The sequence below is a fragment of the Diceros bicornis genome, chromosome 16 (genome assembly GCF_020826845.1).
Source record: "Diceros bicornis minor isolate mBicDic1 chromosome 16, mDicBic1.mat.cur, whole genome shotgun sequence".
In the NCBI taxonomy this organism is placed as follows: Eukaryota; Metazoa; Chordata; class Mammalia; order Perissodactyla; family Rhinocerotidae; genus Diceros; species Diceros bicornis.
The window spans coordinates 19,381,581-19,408,856 of record NC_080755.1 but is presented as its reverse complement, the minus strand read 5'-3'; the positions used below and the strand labels follow the sequence as shown (position 1 = coordinate 19,408,856).

General features: G+C 39.2%; 1 protein-coding gene across 1 annotated transcript in view; it reads right to left on the bottom strand.

Moving 5' to 3' along the window:
- Positions 1-27,276, bottom strand: part of TTC39C (tetratricopeptide repeat domain 39C) — a 103,505-nt gene that overhangs the window by 26,834 nt on the left and 49,395 nt on the right. The window contains exons 5-6 of the mRNA XM_058556904.1: positions 18,511-18,865; positions 16,585-16,753 (exon numbers count right to left, since the gene is read on the bottom strand). Of these exons, the coding sequence (XP_058412887.1) occupies positions 16,585-16,753; positions 18,511-18,865 (524 nt within the window). The remainder of the gene's footprint in view (positions 1-16,584; positions 16,754-18,510; positions 18,866-27,276) is intronic.

Sequence of the window (27,276 nt, the reverse complement as noted above, 5' to 3'; positions counted from 1 at the left end):
ACTTCCCCAGTCATCCCCACCCAGAATGACCACCCATTCATGCGGTACTTCCCTTCTGTTGCCTTTTCATGCATTCACATTATCTTTATCATTAGATTATAAGTTTCTTTGGAGGCAGGAGCTCTATTTTTCTTGGCATCACCCAAAAGACCTTTTATATCACAGGCAACAAATCTCTGATTAGGTACAAATAACGGAATATAGTAGTTATGTTTTCAGCACCTCCACGTGGATGGACAGCAATCTCCTTGAAAAATGAGTTACGTAACGGAATCTACCACTAACAGTAGAGGAACTGAATAATGCACCGGTTACAAGATTTCCTTGGTCTCTCAACAGTTATGGACATAATTTTGACAACATTTGTGATGGAAAGTGTTTTATACTAGATTTACAACCCAGACACAATTCTGTCTAAACAGGAAAAACCCTGACCAAGCACTGTGTGTTCAGCGCTTTACCACACCCACGTTACATTATTGAAGGCTGACCTGGGAGATACTGCCCTTTTTTTACAGACAAGGACACAGGCTCAGACAGCTCTGCAAGCCAGTAAGTGGAAGAGCCCATTTTGAGCTGAGCTCAATGCTTTTTCAGCTATACCATGCTGCCTTTTAAAATTACAGAAAAAGAATTTATATGGAAAATAGCAGTAAATTTAAAAGAAATGTGCTTATGTTAAAGATGCTATCAAAGACTTAAAAATATCAGTGAAGAAGATAACACAAAGAACTAACTCAGAAAAACAAAGACCACAGAAATACAGAACACACTAACCTACAAAGAGTCACACTATTCAAAAGAAGACAGCAATTCAAGATAAAGAGACAGACCTAGAAAATAGATGGAGAGGATCTAACATGCACAGAGAGAAACAAACAGAAGCCACAGTCAGGAAAGTGACTTTGAAAAGTTTTCCTAGAACTGAATGGCATTCTCTGTAAAGACTGTCAAATGGGCAAGCTGCTACGTGGGATTTTTTTCAAAGAGGAATTAAAGACAACTTGTGAAAAAAAGAAATAATCCCAGGTAATTACTTCTGAAGATTAAAGAACCACAAATTTTTTTATAACAGCTTTGTTGAGATATATTTCACATACCATAAAACTCAGCCTTTTAAAATGTACAATTAAGTGGCTTTCAGTATATTCACAGAACCATAAAATTTGAAAACTGGAAGAAGTCTTAAAAATTATGTAACCTAGTGTTTCTCAAAGTGTGTTCTACGGAACCCTTCTAGTCTCACAGGCTACTGTATGGAAAAGAATTTTCCTGGTCAAATAAATAGGTAGACATGGCATACCTGCCTACTCTCTTTCCCTCAGGGTGTAAAACTAAATTTTCTGAGAAACCCCAGGATATTCCAATTTACCTGACATGGAACCTCTTTCCATGGTATGTGCACTAACTAGTCCATCAAATCAGTGCTCCAGGGCAGATGCTTCAGAAACTCTGATTTATTCCAACCCTCTAATTTTCCAGGTAAAAAAAGAGTGCCAAAAAGGTTGACTAGCTTGACTGAGGTCTCACAGCTCTTCCAAACTGTCCCATATGTGAGCAACCATTTAGAAGTAGAGAGTGTTCCTACAGTTTATGACAGAGCCAAAGCCAGATCTTCAGACTGTAGTCCAATGCTCTTTCTACAACACTACACATCAAACCTGAAGCTCTGAAGCCATGAGACAACACATTCCCAGAGCGAACAAGTTCCCTATGAGAAACCACAGAGAAATGAGGACCACTCCACTAAAGAAAGAAATCAGCACCCCAAAGTATTGAGTCCAAAATCATAAAGAAAAACAGAAAAGTTCAATATGATACTATGAGAAAATATAATATTTCATAGAAGAGTCCAGGACAAGGGGTAGGTAAAACTGAGAAACGCTATTTCCTAAAACCAGACGCTGAGTCATCCTCGATGGGAGTTCACCGTACATTTATTGTATCAGAAGAGTGAGGAGCAGAGAACTGGACCACTGACTGCCCGGATGTGTGAACCCACGTTTAAAATAGGAGAAAAACAAGCAAAACAATCATCTTTTCAATCTGATACTAAGGAAAAATCTACCCACAAATATGTAAGCAGAAATGGAAACAAACAAGAACAATAAACAAAACCCTGAAGAGCAATGGAAAACAATACACATGCATCATTACACAATTAAATATGAACAGAAACTCCTCTGTGAGAAAGGAGATTTGGATTAAAAAGCAAAATCCAATTATCTGTTGCTTCCCAGGTCACCCCTATCCCAACTGCCTCTCTCCACCGAATGCTCCAGCTCCACTGAACTCCATTTCCCCAGGATCTGGCCTTTTCTCGCATCTGGGCTCAAACGCAGGCCCATCTCCCATGCTCTTACCTCTACCTGCAAACTCCTACTGACTCTTCAAGAGCCAGCCAAAATACCCCAACTTCTGGGTCGTCTTTCCCAGCAGTGAGGGAAGCACTACGGCTGAGCCACACCCTGCTTTACCTTCAGATAAGCCTCCTTTTATGTTTCTCAAAGCCCAGCCATGTCTGCATCTGCTTACACGCCTGTTGCCATGCAGTCCCCATCTCCCTGAGTGCATGAGCTCTGTCACTGTCACCTTAGTGCAGAAGCCTTAACAGCAGCCACAGCGGTGCCACCGTCATTACAGCCAACAATGAGCGGCACTCACTCAGAGCTCCACGAGTAGCACACACCTCCCAGATTACCACCTCACTGCATCTTAACAGCAAAACTATGCCCTAGGTACCACTAGGGTCCCCATTTCACTGAGGAGGGAAGGTTTAAAGAGATGAAGGGTCTCATCCAAGGTCACTCGGCCAGATCAGAGGAGCCAGGACGTAGCCCAGCCAGCTGGCCTCCAGAGCTGAGCCCTTAGCCACAGGCTAGTGCCAAGCCGAATTGGAGGACAACACACAGACTCAAACAAGGGGACCATACAGAGCACACAATTTACCAAATGACATAACTGAGATTAATCATAACAACAAAAGACACACGACAACGAACATTTAATAACATGAAACTTTTAGGCAGCCTAAAGGAAAACTGTTTCCTATAGTCACAACACTTCTGACACCAAACGTGTGGAGTTTTCCCACCCCAACGAATTCTCCAATTCTCTCCTGACATCAATTGGGTGTCCTACAATTTAATTCAATTCTGACACTAAGTACTCGGAGTTAGTACAGTCCCCACAGGTTAGGGGCTCAGTCCTATAACACTGCCCCCACTTCAGAGGCCAATTGCCCGTAGTGGCTCAACAGGTAGCTCTATCTGATATGGTGACGAATCAGGGGTTCCCATGACCCCCTCCTCAGGTTCAATAATTTGCTAGAATAGCTCACAGAACTCAGGGAAACTCTTTCCTTACCATTACCAGTTTATTACAAAAAACACAAATGAACAGCTAGATGAAGAGATACATAGGGCGAGGTATGGAAGGGTCTGAGCACAGCATATTCTGTCCCTTGGAGTCTGGGGTGCATCACCTCTGAGCACATGGATGCATTCACCAACCAGGAAGCTCTCTGAACCCCACTATTTAGGCTTTTTATGGAGGTTCCATTACATAGGCATGATTAAGTCATGGGTCGTTAGTAACTGAACTCAATCTCCAGCCCCTCCCTCTCCCAGGAGGTTGGGGGAAGGGTGGGGGCTGCAGCTGAAAGTTCCGACCCTCTAATCATATGGCTAGTTCTGGCAATCAGCCCCCCTCCTGAAGCTACCTAGAGGCCTCCAGCCACCAGTCATCTTATTAACATAAATTCAGGTAAGTTTGAAAGGGCTTGTTATAAACAACAAAAAATGCTCCTATCACCTCTCTCACTCAGAAAATTCCAAGGGATTTAGGAGCTTTATGCCAGGAACTGGGGTCAAAGACCAAATATATATCTTCTCACATCACAATATCAAAGCTTCCCAAACACTCTCAAGTAAAACAACGAAATGCAAGCTGAATTTCAAGGAATACAATAAAATCCCTAAACGAGAATGCTAATATTTCCCTATTCTAATAAAACAAATGTTATGATAAAGCATTAAGAAAATGAATTATAAAACAAAGGAAAACTAGAAATGAAATGGAAATAAGAAATGAATTGATAAAAAAATTAAATTCCTTGGGGCTGGCCCCATGGAATAGCGGTTAAGTGCACACGCTCCGCTGCTGGAGGCCTGGGTTCAGATCCCGGGCACGCACTGATGCGCCGCTTGTCAGGCCATGCTGTGGCGGCGTCCCATATAAAGTGGAGGAAGATGGGCACAGATGTTAGCCCAGGACCAGTCTTCCTCAGCAAAAAGAGGAGGATTGGCATGGATGTTAGCTCAGAGCTACTCTTCCTCACACACACACAAAAAAAAATCAAATCTCTCTCTACAAAAACCAATGATAATCCAAAAGCCCAATCATAAAATTAAGAAAACACAAATTTATAAAAATATCACAAATAATAAAAAGTAATATCACATTTTTACATATCTGGAAATAGTATTCAATCATCTGTTTAAAAAGTAATAAGTAGACTTATTTCGCTTAGCATAAAACCCCCAAGGTCCATCCATGTTGTCGCAAATGGCAAGATCTCATCTTTTTTATGGTTGAGTAGTATTCCATTGTGTGTGTGTGTGTGTGTGTGTGTGTGTGTATGTACCACATCTTCTTTATCCTTTCATCCATTGATGGGCACTTGGGTTGTTTCCAAGTCTTGGATATTGTGAATAATGCTGCAATGAAGATAGGGGTGCAAATATCTTTTCAACTTCGTGTTTTTGTGTTCTTTGGATAAATACCCAGAATGGAATGGGTGGATCATACAGTAGTTCTATTCTTAATTTTTTGAGGAATCTCCATACCGCTTTCCACAGTGGCTGCACCAGTTTACATTCCCACCAGCAGTGTATGAGGGTTCCCTTTTCTCCACATCCTCTCCAACACTTGTAATTTCTTGTCTTGTTAATTATAGCCATTCATCATTATGCTAAGCGAAATAAATCAGATGGAGAAAGTGAAATACTGTATGATCTCACTCATAAATAGAAGAATAAAACAACAACAAACACACAGAGACAGAGATTGGATTGGTGGTTACCAGAAGGGAAGAAGGGAGGGAGAAAGGCAAAAAGGATGATAGGGCACATGTGTATGGTGACAGATGGTAATTAGTCTTTGGGAGGTGAACATGATATAGTCCACACAGAAATCGAAATATAATGATGTACAGCTGAAATTTATATAACGTTATAAACCAATGTTACCTCAGTAAGAAATAAATTAATAAAATATAAAAGAGTAGTAAGTAGAAATAGAAAAAGTACAATATAGAACTAAAACGGATATAACAGTAAGTAGATGTTTTATATTAAAACATTATCGAAGAAATAAGGGAAGTTATTCAAGAATTGATTTCAAAAGGGTACTTAACAATGAGTAACAGAAAAATACTTTCAAACATTTAACGATCATTTAATGACTTTAAGTGACTTGCTTCTCTAAAAGGCAAAAAAAAATTCTATTAACCAACTCATTTTTTTAAAAAAAATCAGATTTATTTCTAAAGCCCAATAAGAATAAGCCCCCTGAAAATTTATATCTACGTTTATATTCATCTTTAAATATTGCTAATAAAAGTTATAAATATTATATAAGTTATATATAATATATCTATAACATAAGTTATATTATTATATATATAACTTTTTAGCAAAAAAAAAGCTAAAAAGAATCCTGGAGTGAGAAAGAAGGCCTGAATTCTAGTTTCTCCTTAATGCCAACATAACTATGTACACTTGCAAATACTTATTTTATCTGGACCCCTGTTTACTATATACAGGATGGACAGATGTCTGCCAAAAAAACTATAAAGTCTAATGGGAGAAAGAAAGGGTGACATGACTAAAAGGAGAGAGAGCCTCAGAAATGAATAAGAAATATTATAAATATAATATCAATTAAAATTTCCCTAAAATATATAGAAGCTGACCAACTGATAGTTAAATATACATGAGAAAACAAGTGGATAAAGATACTAAATTATATATATATATATATTTTTTTTTTTTTTGAGTAAGATTAGCCCTGAGCTAACATCTGTTGCCAATCCTCTTCTTTTTCGCTGAGGAAGAATGGCCCTGGGCTAACATCTGTGCCCATCTTCCTCTACTTTATATGGGACGCTGCCACAGCATGGCTGGATAAATCGTGTGTAGGTCTGCGTCCAGGATCCGAAACTGCGAACCCTGGGCTGCCAGAGTGGGGAAAGCAAACTTAACCGCTATGCCACCGGGCCAGCCCCAATAATATATATTTTTAAAGACAGTAGTGATGTATTTGTTATATTTAAGACATACAAAATCACAATTATCAAAACTACGTAATATTTGTTTAAAAACATCTGCAAAAGGTAGACTATCCAAGACATCTCAGAAATAGATCCCATCTATCTTAAGGATTTAATTCAATAACGGGAGGAGAAACACCCTTAAATCAAAAGTATTAATATTCATGAATTATAGTAAGTATCAGAATTAATCCACACCCACATCTCACATATGCAATGCGGTATGAGAATATTGTAAGAGTTTTTAAAACATCAGTTTACAATTGTGGGAGATCAAGATTTGGCCACTCTGAAATATATCTCTTTACCTTGATTGTTTTCTCTGAAGGACATTTGACCTCCCCCACTAACTGCCTAAAGAATTTGACATGGTGGCTCCTTCCTGGAACAGATCTTCTATCATGATGGCTATAAAGATAATGTAAAATAGATGTTACAATGGGAGGGGCACCAAGCCTCTTTTATCAAAAAAACTCTGTCTCTCCCTGACCACATTATCTATAGATGACCCCGAAAAGAATTGTCCTCCTGCCCTCTGAAGTCCCAGGCCACTACCCACCCCCAACACGCTCCTCGCCTTTAGCCGCAATATTTAAGCAAGCAGCTTAGAGGGACGAGTTGCTCATTTCTGAGCTTCTCCCATGTATACATGTTATTAAACTTGGTATTATTTTCTCCTGCTAACCTGTCTTGTTGATTATTTGGCCAGCCAGAAGAACCTTAAGGGAAAGGGCAGAGGGAGATTAGCCCTCTTCCCCCGACACAATCTAGAAGAAAATAGAATAGTCTGTGTCCCAGTGTGGGCAGAAGATAAACTTTATTACTGAAGAAATGAAGTCTTTCATAACAAAAATGTATATACATTTGAATGTTCAAATTTTCACAATAAAATGTAATGCTAGTTCCCAAAATGAAAGTAAAAGAAGAGGGGAAATACATGGCAAACATCTTTCATGCTTATATTATACATTAGAATTTGGGCAAATATATAAGGAAAATATTTCTTACTCAAACGCCATCAAAGTTGCTTGGATCAACAGTCTATATTTAAAGAAAAAGAGAGTATATATTCATGTAGAAAATACCCTCAGTAATACTTTTTTGAAACATCTTTATTGAGATATAATTCAAATATCATAAAATTTACCCACTTAAAGTGTACAATTCAATGATTTTAGTATATTCACATAGTTGGACAACCATTATTATAATCTAAATTTAGAATATTTTCATCACCCCAAAAAGAAAGTCTGTACCTCTTAATAATTATTCCACAGTCTCCCTCACCCATCCCCACCCCCAAGTAAGCAATAATCTATTCTCTGCCTCTTCTAGAGATTTCATATAAAGAGAATCATAAAATACATGCTCCTTTGTGACTGGCTTGTTTCACTTAACGTGTTCAGGGTTCATCCATGCTACAGCATGTATCAGTACTTCATTCCTTTTTATTGCTTAATATTATTCCATTGTATGGATACACATTTTGTTTAGCCATTCATCAGCTGAACATTTGAGTTGGTTCCACTTCTCTGCTTTATGAATAATAACATGGACATATGTTTTCATTTCTCTTGGGTATATTTCTAAGAGTAAAATTGCTGGGTCATACGGTAAATCTATGTTTAATGTTTTGAGGAACTGCCAAACTGTTTTCCAAAGTGGTTGCACTATTTTACATTCCCACCAGCAATGAGAGGGTTCCAATTTCTCCCTATGCTTACCTACAATTGATTTTGGCTGTCTTTTTTTTTTTATTATAGGTAGCCTGGTGGATGTGACATTAGCATCTCACTTGGTTTTGATCTGCATTTCTTCATAATGACTTATCATGCTGGGCATCTTTTCATATGCTTGTTAGTCATTTGCATATCTTCTTTGGAGAAATGTCTCTTCAGATCCTTTGCCTAATTTTGAATTGGGTTATTTGTCTTTTAGTAATTGAGGTGTTAGAGTTCTTTACATATTCTGGATCCAAGTCCCTTATCAGATCTATAACTTGCAAATGTTTTCTGCTATTCTGTGGGTTGTCTTTTCACTTCTGTGAAATATGAAACAAAACGGGGTCACTTACATTTAAAAGCTTTAAAATGGAGCCGGAAAGCCATTAAGGAAATGGGTCTTATGCACGTCCTCATCGGGCAGAACAGGAACTTTTGAACTGAGTCAAGACATAAACATTCTGAGAACATTGCAAGAAAACTGCAACTCAGCACAGTGACTAACTTTTGCCTCCCTCTAGCTAGCCTTAGCAATCAATTATGTTTAGCCAAGATTAGCTTTCCGATGCCAACCCCAATTAACATTCTTTGTAATGCAAACCTCCCTCTTTTGCCTTTAAAAGCCCCTGCCTCTTACTATACAAGTCTACAGAAGGAAACTATTTGGGTTGCTACCAGAATCTGCATACACCGAATTGCAATTCTTTGATCTCAAAATAAATGCCTCTCTTCCTCTCATTTTGGTTGTTTATTTTTAGGCTAACACTTTTTATCTGTGTGTGTGAGGAGATCAGCCCTGTGCTAACATCTGCCAATCCTCCTCTTTTTTTGCTGAGGAAGACTGACCCTGGGCTAACATCCGTGCCCATCTTCCTCCACTTTATATGGGACGCCGCCACAGCATGGCTTGCCAAGGGGTGCGTCGGTGTGCGCCCGGCGAACCCCGGGCTGCCGCAGTGAAGAGCGCACGCTTAACCACTTGCGCCACCGGGCCAGCCCCTAGGCTAATACTTTCTTGATGCTATTCTTTGCATTGCAAAAGTGTTTAATTTTGATGTAGTTTTCAATTGAGCTACTTTTTATTTTGTCATTGTGCTTTCGATGTCACCTCTAAGAAACCACTGCCTAACCCAAGAGTTTTATAGTTTTAGCTCTTACATTTAGGTCTATGATCCATTTTGCTAATTCTATGGTATTAGGTAGGAGGCCAACTTCATTCCTTTGCATGTGGATATTCAGTTGTCCCAGCGCCATTTGTTGAAAAAAACTATTCTTTGCCCATCGACTTGTCTTGGGGCGCTTGTCAAAAGTCAATTGATCCATAAATGTAAAAGTTTATTTCTTGACTCTTATTGATCTATATGTCTATTCCTATGCCAGTACCACAATGTCTTGATTACTTTGTAGAAAGTTCTGAGATTAGGAAGTACGACTCTGCCAACTTTGATTTTCCTTTTCAAGATTGTTTCGGCTATTCTGGGTTTCTTGAGTTTAGTATGCTGTGATTTTGATCGGGATTGCATTGAATCTGTAGCTCACTTAAGGGAGTATTGCCATCTTAACAATACTGAGTCTTCTGATACTTATCAGAAGTATTTATTTTATCAGTAATATCTTAAGAACTATCTTTAAACTGCTTTAATTTGCACCATTATGGGAAAAAAATAAAAAGAAAACTATGCAGCAGAATACTGCTGCTGATACCATGCACAAAATTATGACTGATTATACTCTGGCCCACTATTTCTGGAGCATAATCTCTCATTTAGCAAGAGCTACAGAGCTGTTCATACTCTGATTCTAATAATGACACCACTGGAGCAATAACCCACGGAAATAATTCAAGAAAAACTATGCTAAGATAGTTATTGCAGTACTTGCCATCACAGTGAAATATTGGGAAATAATAGGGAAACGACAACAGTCAAATATGCCAATAACAATTTCCCCTGCATACCAGTTATTTATAAAGACTATGTTAAAACACGTAAACATTAATTTGTAAACAATACTGCATAAAGTTTCATATGTGTATATTAAAGAACACAAAACAATTTGAAGTAAAACAGCTTAGAACTTAAATATCACTAGGTTATTTTTATGAAGCTGCTTAACATCTTAAAATAAACTATTATGCATGTGTTTAAAATGAGAGGCCCTCCATGTCACTTGTAGCACACAGAAGGACATGTTGTGACAACCCACTTACTTACATGTGATCCAGCGTTAATGCTGCTGAGGAGCAGAATCAGTTTAGCAACATTGCTATCAAGGACACCTAACAATAGATGATGTGCTTAACCCCTACCCTTAGCAGTGGGGCTAACGTGGGCAAGGGAAACCTCATCCTCTTATGCACATCAGTGAGCTTAGGGATGTAAATCAGTATTAACGTTCTACTTGAGTTCAACCAAACAGCCTGTAAAGACAGAGTTAAAAGAACAGCAAATGTACGTAACCTGTGAGCAATTTGGGTTAATATTATCATCTTCCCATTTCAGCGAACCGTCATTAAACCATATGATATGGATTTATCTCGCTGGAAAGTCAAGACAAATACATCCTCCATCTCTCCTCCACCAGATTAAATCAATCTCTCATTTTGTGTACTTCTAAGAATAAAGGGCAATCCTATTTTTTGGTGCCTGAGGTAATAAAGAGAACCATGTAGGATGGAGATAAAGAAGACTACAATTAACAGAACTTCAGGAAATTATTTCTCTTCCCGCATTGCCTTTTTCCTGATCCTATAAATAACAACATTACATCATGTTGGCAAGGCACACTGTTCCAATACAAGAGGCAGGCTTGCTCTTCAACAGATGCAAAGAAACGCTGCTACCAAACAGCTCTGATATGTCACCATGCCCCAGAGCACAGGCACAGGCCCAGGCCCTCCGCTGTGTTTGGCACTTCTGTGCTGGCCCCTACTCTCCACAACCCCCGCAGGCCTTCTCTACCTGATAAATTAATCACCAAAGGGATCAACCTCCACTTTTCTGTCCCTGCCACAATCATGAACTGATGGGCTAAAAAGCAACACAGACTTCCCACTTATCCTGGGGAGCACCAATGAAAAATATAATTTCATCTTAATAAAAGTACAGAGAGAAAGCCCTACAGCTAATTTTTAAAAGGTACCTCAGACAATTGATGACACCTGAAATAGTGGGTGGACATAAGGTCCAGAGACAGAACACACGCACAGTGGGGTAGATGTGTGAAAGGTTTTCACACAGAACTTCGCAGGTGATAGAAAGCAAGGATAAGAAGCCCTACCCTCTTGGAAGGAGACGGGATGCCAGGGCAACATAAATACAGTGAAGTATAGGTCAGCCGTCCAAGCAGTCCCTGCAGACACTGTTTATGGGGAAAAGAAACCACATCCTATCATATACCTTTCTTAAAAGGATGCAGAGGGAGGGAAAGGAAATACACAGCAGAGGAACAGACTATGCAGTGAGAAGGCTGTGTTTTTCAGAAACAAGGCAGCTTCAAAAAAGAGAAAGATGATATGATAAGGGTACACATACACAATATAAACACGAATGTTCATTATAATTTCTTCAGAGTGGCCTCTAGGCCTGTGCAAACTTCCATGTTGTCCTCCTGAAGGAGTCCTGTAATTGTCGTCATCGTCTGAGAGCAGTTACAGTCAAGTGCCTACCAGGCTGAGCTTGTGGAGTACAAGGCTCATGCCCCCTCATCTCCGTACTGCCAGCAACGGGCACAGACTTCATTTACATCCAATTGCTTTCTACTTCATTTACATCCAATTGCTTTCTACTTCATTTAAACTTATTTAATTCATTTCTTTAGAGTCACTCTTCTTTAGCCAGCACATCAGAATTTAAATATTGGATGTGGCACCCTCCTTAGGAGGACATCCTCTTATTCCAATTGTTAAGACTTTTTTTTTGCATCTTCTTTAGAATTGGCTTCAGAAACAATTTTAGGTGCCACAAGAAAAGTAGATAGTTCTTGATAACCAACATCCTTTCTTAACAAAGAAATGACATCACTCACACTGATCAATGAATTTGCTGAATGATCTATTCGTTCAACAGACATACATTGAGGGTCAGTCTTGTGCTAGACCCAGACTTCTGCTCCTAAAAACCAAACCCAAGGTTCTAAAATGCCAGCATGCAGGATATTCAAAAAGTACGGGTCCAAGCTCAGAAGACAGTTTCAAAATAAGAGTTCTCAAAATGCTTGCATAAAGCAACTTCATTAGAATATGTTTATCAACTTGCATTCATTCAAATATTTGAGCATTTAGAGAGAAACAGACTAATATTAAAAATTAGTTTCATTACTAAATAGTCACGCCATATAAAAGTGTGTATATGAAAGTATGTACACACATAAAGCCAAATACATACTCTGTATATTACATACTAAGTAGATTGTTAAAACTGAAGGGGAGGGAAGTTGTGCAAATCTGTACTGTTTAGGAAAAAAAGAGGACCAGGGAGAAATAAAAATAGTTTATTAAAATATAGCCTTGTCTCTAATACTTCTAAAGTAATCATGAAAAATACTCATTAATCACTTGTATGTCAATGACTTTTTACTACCATAGGTTTAACTGAGTGAAAAATTAATGAAAAATACAAAAGCTCAAAACTATAACTATCGGTTCACATTTTAAAATTGAGATTACTATATAACCCATGGGTCAACTTCTTAATAGCTGTTTGCATTATGGAAATTTGGGGAAAAGTAAATATAGGTACTGTATAGCACTCACAGCCCCTAGAGCTACACGCACACCCATTTTGCGAATTATAGGCCTAGCTTTACCGACAACTCACAACGCCAAAACAAGTTCTTTCTCTTAAGAAGAAAAAAGAGAAAATTTGATAACCCTACTTCCCAGGCTTAAGCACTCAGTAGGAATAATAACCACCATGTCACCACTACTTAGGGAACGTTTATCCCATGCTAGGTACAGTATGAACCCATGTATTCCTCATAGCAACATGAGAAGTCACATGGGAGAAGTCAAGAGACAGAACAGGGAGTAAGGACCACATAGGAGGGTGGAGAAGGCTGGAGGTGGGAGTGTGTAGATATGCAGTGGGGAGAAGCAAAGGCAGTAAAGAAAGAAAACTCTCTGCAGCCGGCCAAGACTCACGTGCTTCAGCAGTCCCAAAAAGCAGACGATGCTTGCCATCCTAACATGCAGATGGACCCCAAGCCCCATCAAGCGTAGAACTTCACCGCCAGGTTAAGTTAGGCCATAACAACAGAAAGTAATGAAGCCACTATAACAAGGTTATACATGTGGCAGGACAGGGGTGGAGGGGTGTTAATCCACATCCTCCCATATGGATTCAAAAGTGTCCCAAACAATGAAGGCCCAAGTGTATAAAAAGCTGTTAATGAAACCACAAGAAGAAGTGGGAAACGGCATATGATTTCAAAATAATGATTACAGGAAAAGGAAAACTAACCAGCACATATTGAGCCAGTCACCCTGGATGATAGCAAGCTTACACAAAAGCAGCTGTTCAAATAATTTTTACAGATTCTCAGTCACTGAAGAAACTAAGCCAGTGTCATATCATGCACCTGCCTAAATTAGAGCCCCCAGACCATGTTCTGTGACTATGTGTTGATAAAAAGATCTCAACGGGCCCTCTCTCTAACCTAAATGCTCACTGAAAAGAAAAAAGATCCTTCGCAAGCAAATTTGTCAACTTGGACCTGCGTGTTTTCATAAACTGAATTGGGACCTTAGAGACCTTACAAAAACCCTTCGACAAGGGCACATGGCAGTCTCCCGGGCAGAGTTCCTCATCTGCGAATGAAGGACGCCACCATTTGACACCTTCCTACATGGGTACTTGGAAAGGTTAATGAAATGCTGGTGTCTGGGCACCGTGAGGATAATACCAATAGCATTTCAAGTTAGCCCTAAAGCCCTTTCATCCTCTGGCCTTTTGGGAAGGACCAAACAGAAACACTCATCACATTTTGCTTGGCCCCCAGGCTACAGGTCACTAAACAAGAGCAGTAAGAGATCTTTGCAGGGTTTTTTTCTTAAAACCAAGTATCAGTTGGGTAAGAAAGCTGCTTCACAGTGAAGGAGTTCTAACACCTAGCACCCACACTCAGATCACAATGATCTCCCCTAAAAGAGATTGAATGCCTGCTGAAAGATAGAATTTTGACTACATACCTCCCCAAACCATATTTATAGGAATACTTTGATGGCACTGTGGCTTTCTCAGTTCTAGAACCATCCCAACAACAAGAAATGCCTACTTACTTTTAGCATTCACTCAGTGCCTAATAGGAATGAATTGTGGTACAAACTAAAACCATGGCAAATTAAGTTTTTTTGATGAACATGATGTAATCTATGCAGAAATAGAAGTACAATGATGTACACCTGAAATTTTTACAATGTTATAAACCAATGTTACTGCAATAAACAAAAAATTTTAAAAAAAAAGGTTTTTTGGGAAAAAAGTTATTAGTTTAGCTAAAAGTTAAGCATTTTTGTTTTAAAATGAAAAATTAACTAAAATGGCAAGCATAACAAAATATAAATCCTGACTTTTACATTTCTATTTAACAGCTTCAAGACTCAATCTGGAGCATTCATTGATCAACGGAGTAAGGCGAGAGAATTCTAATAAATACTAATACTATGGTGCCTTATTGCTGTGTTGCACACAATTGTCAACTTCAAGCTCTCACCCCCAGTTAGCAAATCTCTGTTGAATGCTGAGCCTCGTGTCATCCTGTTCAGAGTTATTCAAAATGTATAATGCCTGACCTTCAAGAAATTTACATCTGAGAAAGCACTTACCTCGTACCCAACTTTCATTTCAGAAATGATCACTGAAGTGCGAAAGCTTAGTCAATTTAAAATTTCCTTTTACAGTGTTATTTCCTCCTGCACAGACCCAAGGGAGTAGAGAAACTTTAATAACCCGAACATCCTTCCCTACACGTAGGACTATAACCCTGAGTTTGAAAGAAAAGAACCACTAACAAACAGACCAGATTGCACGAGAGACTGATCAGATCGATGTTTTTAAGATACCAAGAGAAAGAGAGAAATATAACTGCGGGCTCATGAGCCTGAATGCAAAGAAAAACAGTTTCAAGATAATGAGAAGAAAAATAACTCAGACATGGGTTTAAATAATTCAGATCCTGGTGAGCTTTCTGTGCAGTTTTCACTATAAATTATTAGGATAATCTCTAAACCACAACTTCCAAATACAAAGCTGAGGAGTCCTCAGATTTAAGAGACCTTCAAGAAGGAAAGAAATGACTGGGGAAGTAATATACACTCCATTGCCAACAAGAAAATTAGTGAACACATCATCCCTGCACTCATGAAAGCATTCCTAGACAAAAATCTTCAGAACACACTCATGAGTTTGCTGGGGCTGACTTCTAGCAACAACAGTGCTGCAGAGGGCCGGCCCCGTGGCTTAGCAGTTAAGTGCGCGCGCTCCGCTGCTGGCGGCCCGGGTTCGGATCCTGGGCGCGCACCGACGCACCGCTTGTCCGGCCATGCTGAGGCCGCGTCCCACATACAGCAACTAGAAGGATGTGCAGCTATGACATACAACTATCTACTGGGGCTTTGGGGGAAAAATAAATAAATAAATGAAATTATAAAAAAAATAAAAATAAAAACAACAGTGCTGCAGAGTACCTGGTTAACTGGAGGACTGAGGCTCACATTGATTCATGAATAGCCGTTGGTGAGAACATGAGTGGTGCACCTAGCGTCACAGCCACCTTCTTTCACATGTATGATTTATTTCTTATAAATATTTTCAGTTTTCTTCAAATCCTCATCCCCTCAAGCAAGCAGACAAAGAGGTGCAAAGGAGAAGCAGAGCCCCTCCAAAGGCCAGGGCGTGTTCTGGTTCTAGAACAAGACAGCCTGGCCTCACTGGCTGGGTGAGCTCCGGAGGTCACTCGAAGCCCTCTCAGATCCCAGTTTCTCTTTTGTACAAAACACAGAGGACAATTTTATATCTACATCACAAGCTGTCTGAAGATTAAGTGGGATAGCACGTGTAAAGCTCCTGGCACAGGACCTAGGCTAATGGAGCACATGAAAAACCAATAAAAGCTACTATGATTTCAAAGCTGATGCTGTCCTTGACATTTAAGACAATAACTTATGTATAAATCGTTAGCCAAGATGAAAATTTAGAAAAAGATTGTTAGTAACCTCAGAGAAGAAAAATCGTATTTTGTCTTCTTCCACTAGGAGACTTACTCCTCTGGCTTCAGCTTAGAGAACACCAATCCTGTCTCATTACAGATGAGGAAGCCCATTCGTGCTTCACCCACGTCTCCTGAACAGAAGGTAACTAACATCTTGGGTTCCTGCAAGAGCCTTCCGTAGCAACGACGCAACAAAAAGCGCAAGAACAAAATGTTCCTCGGCCCTATGACATTCGGCCTCATTTGGATACTAGTCCCCAAGCAAGAATTATAGATTTGATGAACAGAAGGCTTTATTTTCAAAAGATGGGGAAGGCACAGTACCTCTAATCGTTGTATGCGTCCCTTGAAAAACATAAAGAGGGAAGAATTTGGATAAGCAGCTTCTTTTCTGAGAAGAATTTCCTTTGCTTCATCCAGGCCTGCTTTGTTATCACTGCCATCCAAGGCAAAGAACGGGCGGACCACAGTATGATACCAGAGTAGAGCTAGTCTAAGAGGAGAGGGAGAGAAATGGTGAGCAAAAGACTTTTCCTATAGTGTTCCTACTTTTTAAAAACTCAGTACGTGCTTGCCGAAGACACACTCCTTCCAAAGAGCTTACCATGCAGTCTTTGAAGAGGTAAAATCAGAGTATCTTTCCCCATTTTAATTTTATCAATATTTGGGAAACTGCAACTTTAACACAACATATAAATCAGCACATTCCCTTCCATCAGGTGAAAGAAGAATAAGGTGACAGAAACATCGAGCTCTTCTGAGGCTTCTAGATGGATCGCTGAGCATATGATTGACATGCTTCTCCAATTCTACACCTAACTCATCAATACACAGATCAGAAACTGTAATTGGTTACCATGAATTTACCCCTCATAATATAGGCATTACTTTTTGCAAAAGGAAAATGTTTTCTCTTGTGTTCACAAAAGTTAGGATGTAAGCCTCAGAATCTGAATTTAAATATAGGAACCACAACCAAAATTATACTAAATTGGATTAAAATAAATGAGAAGACCAGATAAAGGGCCCTTTCTCTGGCCTTTGAGGATGCTCGATTTAAAAAACAAACAAAGTGAATTACTTAAAATTCCCTCACTTCAAACTCATCCCTTTGAAGAAAGATGCCATGTTAAACTAGGTAAACAAAATAGATTCTTTGGGATCTGCTTTAATGAACAGACAAAAATGTTTAACCAACAAATATCTCTGTGTAAATGTGTGCTTCTAGCATGCTCATAAATTCAGTTCTCTTCTAAAGATCCGACCAATTTATACTACTAATGCAATTCATTCCTTTCTCAGATAATAATATTAAGATATAGACAAATTATCACAAGTTATAAATCTGTTAAGTCAACTTAATAAAGGACCACTGTTTGTGTCATTTAATGAGTTTGGGGAGGCACAAATATTTTTGAAATGAAAAATTAATGATCTTTTTAATAGCTACCAACAGATTAAGAGTTAACATCCAAATTCCTCAATACTCAATACAACAAGATAAGTAGAAATAGAGATTAGTAAGGTTCTCTGTGATACCAACATTTTTTGGAAAAATTTTGACAAGTGGTATAATGTCAAAGGACATTTAGTGTGTCTGGTAAAATTATTCAAATTGCAAATGGTAGGTACTTACCAGACTGAAAAAAATCACATAATTTTTAACTAATGGAGAAATGGGTAAATCCTTGCTCTGGATAGTTACATCAGCTTCTCCATACTCTGCTGTTTAAATAATTGTCATTTAAGTTTAGGCTGAACAACATAATACAACTCAATTGGGTTGAACAGGACAAAATATCCAAGCCACATATAAAAGACCAATGGACCAACCAGAATTATCAAGGAAAATTACCCAATATAAGGATATAAGAGTAAAAACTTCTAAATCACAGAAAAGTTCTATCAAATTTGTAACCCTTAAGTCCAAAAATCAAGATCGTGAATCTCAGTGACTGTGGTCAAGGTCACAAAAATTGCTTATAAAATCATTTGAGGTTGAAAAACATGATCATGTTACCTGTTTAAAATACAGGACTCATGAGACTTAAGAACAGTGCGCTGTTCTCTAAAGTCAACTTATAAACACCACCAAAAACACAGTCCTTGGCATTGCATTAAGACATCAGGTACGGCATCATGTCAACCAACCAAGCATTTTACCTGAAGTTTCCTTTAAAGGTTTTGATTGTCGTTTACTTACTTTCAACACTATATTATCTACCAAAGCATTGCAATATAGCTACTCACGTAGCTAAAGGGGCCTTCATGTCCTTACTTTCGCTTGCATACATCAGTGAAGAAAGCCCCTGTAGGCGGTCTCCAGGAAAACCCAGCAGGTTGATGATTTTGAGCAGGTTTGGGGGCACCATGGATATGCAAAGGTGAAAAAGGCCATATCCAAAGCTCACAGCACCTTTCAGTCTGTTTAGAGACTCCTCAGACACCCCTTCAGCCACAATGTGATTATCATTTGCAGCATCAGAAGTCAAGGGCTCTTCAGTTAGCTTCTTCTGATACAGCTCTTGGAGGGCATTGATGTCCAGATAGCATTTATTGTAAATCTTCCAGGCTTTCCTAAGGATCCACCCACCTTTGATATATGCTATAAAGAGAAGGGAAGAAAAGCATGAAAAAATAACCATTTAAAATAATTTTCCTGTATTAATAATGAGGCTTTTCAAGGAGGACCTGAAAAATGAAGCAAAAATTTTAAAAACAATCAACATTATTATCCATCATTGCACTTCGTTTCTTCCTAGAGCTAAAATTCCCTATTTGTTGTCTGTTTCCCTTTACTACACTGGACGACCACTCGGCAAGACCATGTATTTTTTTGTTCATTGTTGCATCAAGCGCCTCATGCAGTAGCTAGGGCATAGTACCTAATATCTGCTGAATGAAAGAATGAATGAATGAATGCGAGCATGCAAGCATCACTTAAACCCAACTTTTTTTCCATGTGTTCTGTGAAACATGAACCTCCACCGTGTCTCTGAACTACCATGGCGCTTTCCTGATAAACCCCTTTTATAACTCTTACATTCGTCTACTCTGTGTCTCATTCCTCCTCAAGAGCAAGTTCTAAGTCTAATTCATTGATAAATTATACCCAAGCACCAAGCATGGAGACTTGCCAAAAAATAAAAGAAGCAAACAAAAAGGATTAATTAATATTTACTGGGTGAACAAAAGGCCAGTTTAGTAACAAAAAACTCATTAGTGTTAACTGCAGAAATGCAAAGAATCCCCAATTCACCTCTATCTAATGCCTATTAGTGGCTTAACCACAGCCTATTAGGAGGGGTTTATTTGGTCTACGACAATGGTGCTTATCCACTGCCCCAGCCTAGAGAGATCCAGCAAAGGTAGGTGGCAAAGAAGAAGCTACTTCACACCAGAGAGTGAATATCCGTTCTTTTTAAAGCCGCGTCCATTATTTCCCATTAAGCCAATTTTTCTTAACACAGTCTTTTTGAGAATATGTGCCACAAAGAAGACTTCAGAGATATGACTTGATGGGATTCACCCTGCTCCATGCCCCATCAGCTCATCTCAGACAAGCCCTCAGGTCCTGCCTCAACCTCTCCCCCTGTGAACATTTTTCTCTTCTGATGTGGAAGCAAAGGGGGAGTCAATTTATCCATGCTTATCTGAGTGCATCATCACCACATATTTAGGAAAAGGTCTTCTGCAGGGAATTTTCTGTAAAATAGGTCTCTTGTAACTGCAGAAGAGAGCTTATCCACTAGGCACTGTTACCAATATGGCACCAATACTCTGACCCCAACGGACAAGTGGAAGACAACATGAACTGTCCTAGGCTTCTGGGCCCTTTAGAACAGCAGGAAAAGAAGTTTTTTAAAAGTTACTTTTAAATTATGGAAAATATTTAACATAAAATCTGATTTATAAAAGTCCAATTCCTGAATCGAAAATGATCTAAGAATATATGGTATGTACTGTACAGGAAAGAGTTAACACAGCAGGCCACTGCTCTCCTTTGAAAGACCTGCTTACAAAGTTGGTCCCTGGCTGGCATCTGGGAACTTGGATTTGGGAGGGTTCCCATCATTCCCAGAACTGATAAGAGTGGCTCACTGTGCCTACACCACTTGTTCAAACAACGTTTTATGTTGAACATCTGCTTTCCTTCCGGGAGTCTGGAATTTGGGTATGTGCAAGGCAGTGGGTGCCTAGATGGTCAGCTCCCAATAAAAACTCTAGGCGCTGAGTCTGTAACAAGCTTCTCGAGTTGGTAACATTTTATATGCGTTGTCACAACTCCCTGCTGGGGGAATTAAGCACGTCCTATGTGACTCCACTGGGAGAGGACCCTGGAAAGCTTGTGCCTGATTCTTCCCGGACTTCACTCCATGTGCCTTTTCCCTTCACTGACTTTGTTTTGCATCCTTTCACTGTAACAAATCATAGCCATGCTAAGTCGTCCTTGCAAATCACTGAACCTGAGGGTCTTGAGGACCCTCAATCCATGGAATAAAGCTATTATTTTACTTAAACATATCAATTTTCTGACAAATGATGACCATATCTCCTATGGGATCACAATTTAAAACACAACCATCCCATAAGTCCTGAGTGATTAACATCCTGTAGCCTAAGTCCACTGAAAAGAATGCTATAAGATATGATGAACAAGCAAAACAAATTAGTCTATAAAGGCTTTTTTTTTAAAGGGAACTTTTTCTTATAACTCTATAATTATAAAAGTAATACATGTTTGAAACAATCTATTTTCATTCAGTTCAATTTAATAAAAATATTTACTGAGCAAACATGATATTTCAGGTACTGTTCTAAGAGAATCAATCAAAGAGAAATAAGACATAGATCCTGCCTTTAAGAGGCTCAATGACTTTTTCTCTCCTAAATGGAAGCATTATGGGAAAAGAAAGGTTTAAAAAAACCCTGAAACTTTTTTGTATGCTAACAAAGTGGTTAGGTTGATCCAATATGCCCACAAACAAGAAAGATAACTCTCAGTTATGATCCAAAAACCCAAAGATTGAATAGAAAAACAGAAAAAGAAAAAAAAATAGGAAACTAAAATATACATTCTTGAGAACACGAATGCAATTGGGATCTAATTGAAAATAAACAGTCATTGGCTACAGATTAAAAAAATGAAAAACAGGGGCTGGCCCGGTGGCATAGTAGTTAAGTTAGTGCGTTCTGCTCCAGCAGCCCGGGGTTCACTGGTTAGGATCCTGGGTGCGGACTTACGCACTGCTCATCCAGCCATGCTGTGGCGGCATCCCATACGCAAAATAGAGGAAGACGGAAACAGATGTTCGCTCAGAGCCAATCTTCCTCCACAAAAAGAGGAAGATTGGCAAGAGATGTTAGCTCAGGGCCAAGCTTCCTCACCAAAAAAAAAAACAAAAAGAAAAGAAAAAGAAAACTTGCAAAACCCTAAAAATGTTAATCAGATACTGATTAAGTTCCTATTATGTGCCTAGGACTGTGCTTAGTGCCTGAGGGATACAAAAGAACTATAAGACATAATCTCAGCCCTCTAAATGCCCACGATAAAATTAGAAAATAAAACAACTGAAAAAAATAAGTGTGCAGCATAAGACTATATATATCTATACATTTTTTATATGCTCCATTGGGTCATATATGAAAGAATGAAAACAAATAATGTTGAGATTATGGGTGAATTGTTCTTTTTTATTTCCTTTTTGTCATTAAATTGTTTTCTATGTAATAAAATAAATTAGAAAATGCAAAAATAAGTATTGCAGGATTTCAGTAGAAAAATTTACTCCCTCCCACCTCCAACCATAACTGGAAATTTGGAAGGAAAAAATTTAACTCCACTTTATCCTGTATTTTCCAGGCAACAATAGCTTTATAGCATTTAGGGAAAGGCAGCATTCCAGGAGAGAGGAACAGGAGTGTGAGTATGAAGATACAGATGGGCCAGCTGTTCAGAGACAGAGGAGACACATGGGAAAAAGGGAGTAGGGGTGCTGCGCTCACGTTATGGAGGTCCCTAATGTCCAGCCGAGGAATGGACACCCACACAAGAGCAGCAGGGAATCTCTAAGACTGGGGTTGAAGGGACTAGTGTTAGGGAAACAGACTGTAGTAATCCAGATCTCAGGTGAGGAGTTACAGAAAAGGATGATAGCAATGGAAACAAACATAAAAATCCATCATGCCAACTGCATGGATCTCAGTTAACAAAACAAAATGAAAAACAACATGGTAAAAACCCCATTTTTATGGAATGAAAATGAAATTAATTCAACATGTCTTTAATTTCTTGCCTAAGATAGGAGCTTAGGTGCCAATGTTGAAAAGCACATATTAAAGTCTATTACAAGCTGTAATGCCCTTAATTTGAGCCAGGTAAATAGAACCCAAAGTTTTGACTAAGTCAAAGTTTATAAACTGAAATATGTGCAAAACAAAGTTAATACACATGAAGAGAGAGATTTTGTTTTTCCTACTTTCTAAGTTCAACTTGGCACTGAAACAGATTCCCCAGGACTCGCCCTACTCCCAATCCCAAACACTGTGACTGAAACATCTGAGCACAGCCAGAACCCAAGTGGAGGAGCAAATGCTGAGTGAGGACCAGACAGAGAACCCGAACCAGGACCTTGCTGTGTGCTCCAAGGCAGACAGCACCACAGCTCCCACAGCGGGGAAGCTTAGTCAGTCTGACATAGCACTGAGGCCAGTGAGCACACATCTTTCCAACAAGCAGAGAAAACAGGTGAATACAGAGCCTTCTGAAAGGTCAAATATAAATCATTCAGCCATCATTATCTGTGTGTGTGGAGGACGGCACAGCGAGCAGAAAAAAACCACAAACCATTTGCCCTCCCCGATTAGGGCCAGCCTCAATCAGCTGGGAGATGGAGAGAGGATAGGAAACCCCATCCCCATAACTGGGGTGGGAGACCTTCCTGGGCAAGGGCAAGAGTCGTTTGGAAAATGAAATATCAAGTTATACTACATTGATCTTGGAATAAATTTTGCAGATTTTTCAGCAGGGATCGTGTCTGGTAAGAGCTCCTACCATAGCCTTCTATCTGTTCACTTGTCCTAGAGGAGGCTGGTATAAACCGTATAATGGAAGGGAAGTTCAGGCTTGCCTTTCTTGTGACCCACATAATAGACTTTGAAAGAAAAAAAAGATGATTTAGCTTTCACTAGCCAGCCTACCTCCTCAGTACTCTCTTTACCTCCAGTCAACAGACTTCTAATAGACTCACTTCTCCAATCCCAGCTCTTCTCGGGGCTGAATATCATGCATCTCTTTCCTGAATGGCAGCACCCTTCCTCCATCCCCCACTTTAAGCCACATATCACACACCCACAAGGGGTTAGGCAAAGGCAACCTATCAGGTGTCAGGGACACAGAGAAGAAAATGGACATCCATTCTCTATGACCCTGCCCAGGGACAGGACCAGGGATCCTTGACCTTCCCAGGCTCATTACCTGTGCAACCTCTATGACTAACTTATATGTCTACTGGTTAAAATATCACCCTGAATTATAATTTATTTACTCCTCTTTCTCCCCTGCTACACCACGCCCTGTCAAACCATCAGTTCCCTCAGCAAGAGCTACATCTCATTCATCTCTAGACCATTAGCATCTCTCAGCTCACAGTGTCTGACACATAGGAAGTGCTCAATAAACGTGGGGAAAAAAGACAGCAGGCAGATACAGTTCCTGCCCTCAAGGAGTTTACAGTCCAATACCGTGGGCAGACATGTAAATAAAATGTGTATTGCTGTGTGACAAATGCTCTAACTAGCTATGTACAGGGTACACGTAGAACAACAAAGGCCAGATGATGACGTCAGTGAGGAAGGAGTACAAGAAGGAAGTTGGCCTGGGCTGCACCTGGATAGGCAAGAGAGAAAGATAAAGGATTGCGGCGGGCGAGCATTACACACTGAGAGAGTAGTACACACAAAAGCATGAGGCAGCAAAGGGCATTCAGGGCACTGCAAGGAGCTCTGCTGAGCTGGATGATGCAGTGGGAAGAAGGCAGGGAGGCTGGGAAGGGGGCAGATTCTTGCATGTCACCAGAGGAAGGAATCTGGACTTCACCTTGTGGGTGATACACAACAGCTAAGTGTTTAAAGCACATGTGTAACAAGTTTTGGAAAGATAGCTCTAAGGGCACCGTAGAGAATGTGGCCTGGAGAAGCACGTGAGTCAACAGCAGGCTGTTGTACTTACTATTCTAGGGGCTTGGTCCACAGGACGTAAGGAGCAAGCAGGCTTGGGGGTTGAGGGAAAACACCCCGAGAAACCCAGGTTTCCGGGCCATCTGGAGGGTGGTGGCTCAAGTAACCGAACTCGGGTAATGGGAAAATGGTGCAAATACTAGGAATTCAGGTATGAAATAAGAAATCCATGGCTCAGTTCCTGGTTCTGTCAGCACTAACAAGCTGTGTAAATTGTTCAACCACAACCAAATCAATCAGCCTCAAACTGCCTCACCTGTAAAATAAAGACAATCATCTCATTTGAGGAAAATTTATTGAGCATACATTATGCCAAGAATAGTAAGACATGGGGCCTATCTTCAAATCCAAAAGGAAATAAAGGAAACATAATAAAACAAGGTGACAAGTGCCATAAAATAGGTGTTAAAAATAACTTCATTTTGTTACAAAGAAAATTAACATGCTCACTGCAAAAAAAAAAAAAAAGCCCCTGAACAATAGAGCAAATTAGAAAGATATTTATAAAGCAGTACAGAAAAATGAAGAGAGATGATGAGACAATTCATTATCAAGAGGTTCAAATAAGATAAAGCACAAGAGCTCTTTTAAAAGTATGAAGCATTAGGGGCCGGCCCGGTGGCGCAAGCGGTTAAGTGCGCGCGATCCGCTGCGGCGGCCCGGGGTTCGCTGGTTCGGATCCCGGGCGCGCACCGACGCACTGCTTGGTAAGCCATGCTGTGGCGGCGTCCCATATAAAGTGGAGGAAGATAGGCACCGATGTTAGCCCAGGGCCGTCTTCCTCAGCAAAAAAAGAGGAGGATTGGCGAATGTTAGCTCAGGGCTGATCTCCTCACAAAAAAAAAAAAAAAAAAGTATGAAGCATTAAAAAAATTCACACAGACTCATCCCTAATTGGTGCTCAGGTCAGCATGTGTGCCCTCACCCACTTTTCTGCCACCCACTCAACAGGTAGGGGAGCGGCACCTATAACAAACTTCTCCAAGAAGAAGGTTTATTCCCAAGAAAATTATCCATCAAAAACGTTTTCTAAGAAATGGATCCTAACAAAGATGTAAATACATTTTTTACGGCTTAATAACCCTGTGGGTTTCTGAAAGGCAAATGATGCACGTTTTTGGCTATCTTTGTTTAAAGCAAATACTGAGCTATTCATAAAGCAAATGATCACTACATACATTTATTAGAACCTGAGGTTTTCATATCTGTCAGAATTTCATTTTAATATCAATATCACATTAAATAAACTATATGGCTTTAGGAAGAGGCCAACCATTGCTAAAAATCTATGATAAACAAGATTAAATAACTGATTAATATCAACCTATTAGGAGAATGGGTAAAGGCCATGAAGGTAATTTGTGAAAGAAATACGGTTTATGTTTAAAATGTAAAAATAGGTTTAGCTCCACTAATCACCAAAAAAAAAACAAACAAACAAAGCAAAGCCCACTTGAATTCGCAAGAGGAATTGGTTAAATAAATTACGGCACGTTCATATGATAAATTAAAATGCTATTATTTAAAATTATATTTTGAAACTGAGTTATAGGGAAAATATGTAAAATATAATCTAAGAGGGAAAAGTAAGATCAAAACACTATAGATTCAATTTTGTAAGAAAAAATATAGAAATATATAGAACATAAGCAATAAAGAGTGATTTTCTAAGTGGTGAGATTAGAGATAACTTTCTTTTTCACTTTTCCATATTTTCCAAATTTTCTATAACAACATTTAGTGATTTTAAAAATAAATAGTACCAACTGATGATTCTAAATTTCATGAGGGCAAGGACCATGGCCTGTGTTTGCTCACATAACATAGTGCTTAGCACACTGTATATGCTCAATCCTTATTTGTTAAACAGACTAATGTATGAACAAATGAAGGACAGATATAGATATACTCACTTTTAAAATTCTGATATGCTTTCAGACTTACAGAAGAGTTGCAAGATTAATACAAAGAAGTCCAAGATGCCCTTCACCATGATTCCCCAAACATTTTACTACATTTGGTGTATCTTTCTCTCTCAATAGATATTTTCTTAATGGCTAAAATCAGCTCCCTAAAAAAGTCCTTGAGTATAGGAAAAAGTACTACAAGATCACAGAAAATGCCAGAGCTCCTGTCTTGACCCAAGAGTTCCAGATAGTTCCGCTGCTCTTTTGTATATACATCAGTGTGGAGCTCCAAATGGGGGGTTTCAGATTAGTGTATTATAGAAAATTCATATGAACTATGACCCCTTGACCATATAAATAAGTAATTGGGAGAGTCCTAAGATGAGGAGCAAAGAGGAAAAAAAAACCCTGAACCAAAGTAAAAGGCCAAATACAATCATAGAACATACTTAAAAACAATGATAAATTTTAAGAAGTCCCAATTTTGGAGGTCAAAACAATAAATTCCACTTTGACTTGAGCCAAATAGAAACAACGTATCCTCAAGGATAAGATGGAGAGAGAAGAGAATTGAAGAGCAGAGAAGAGAAGAGAGGACATGAGAACAACAGATAAGAGAGTAAAGAGGGAAAAACTAGTTTCTGGGAGTCCAGAAAGAAAAGTGTATATTATAACTTAGCAGCAACATACCCTTCTTCATTTAAGATTTGGAAGAAAATGCTTTTCTGATTGTAAATTTAATTGACTTCCTTTTCTTTCCAAGTAAATCCTATCTACCAAAGTGGCAGGTTTCTGCTGTCAGTATGAGAGACACATAATTACACAAGCGAAAGAATCAGTGTCAATGTTAGACACAGCCTTACAGCAAGCT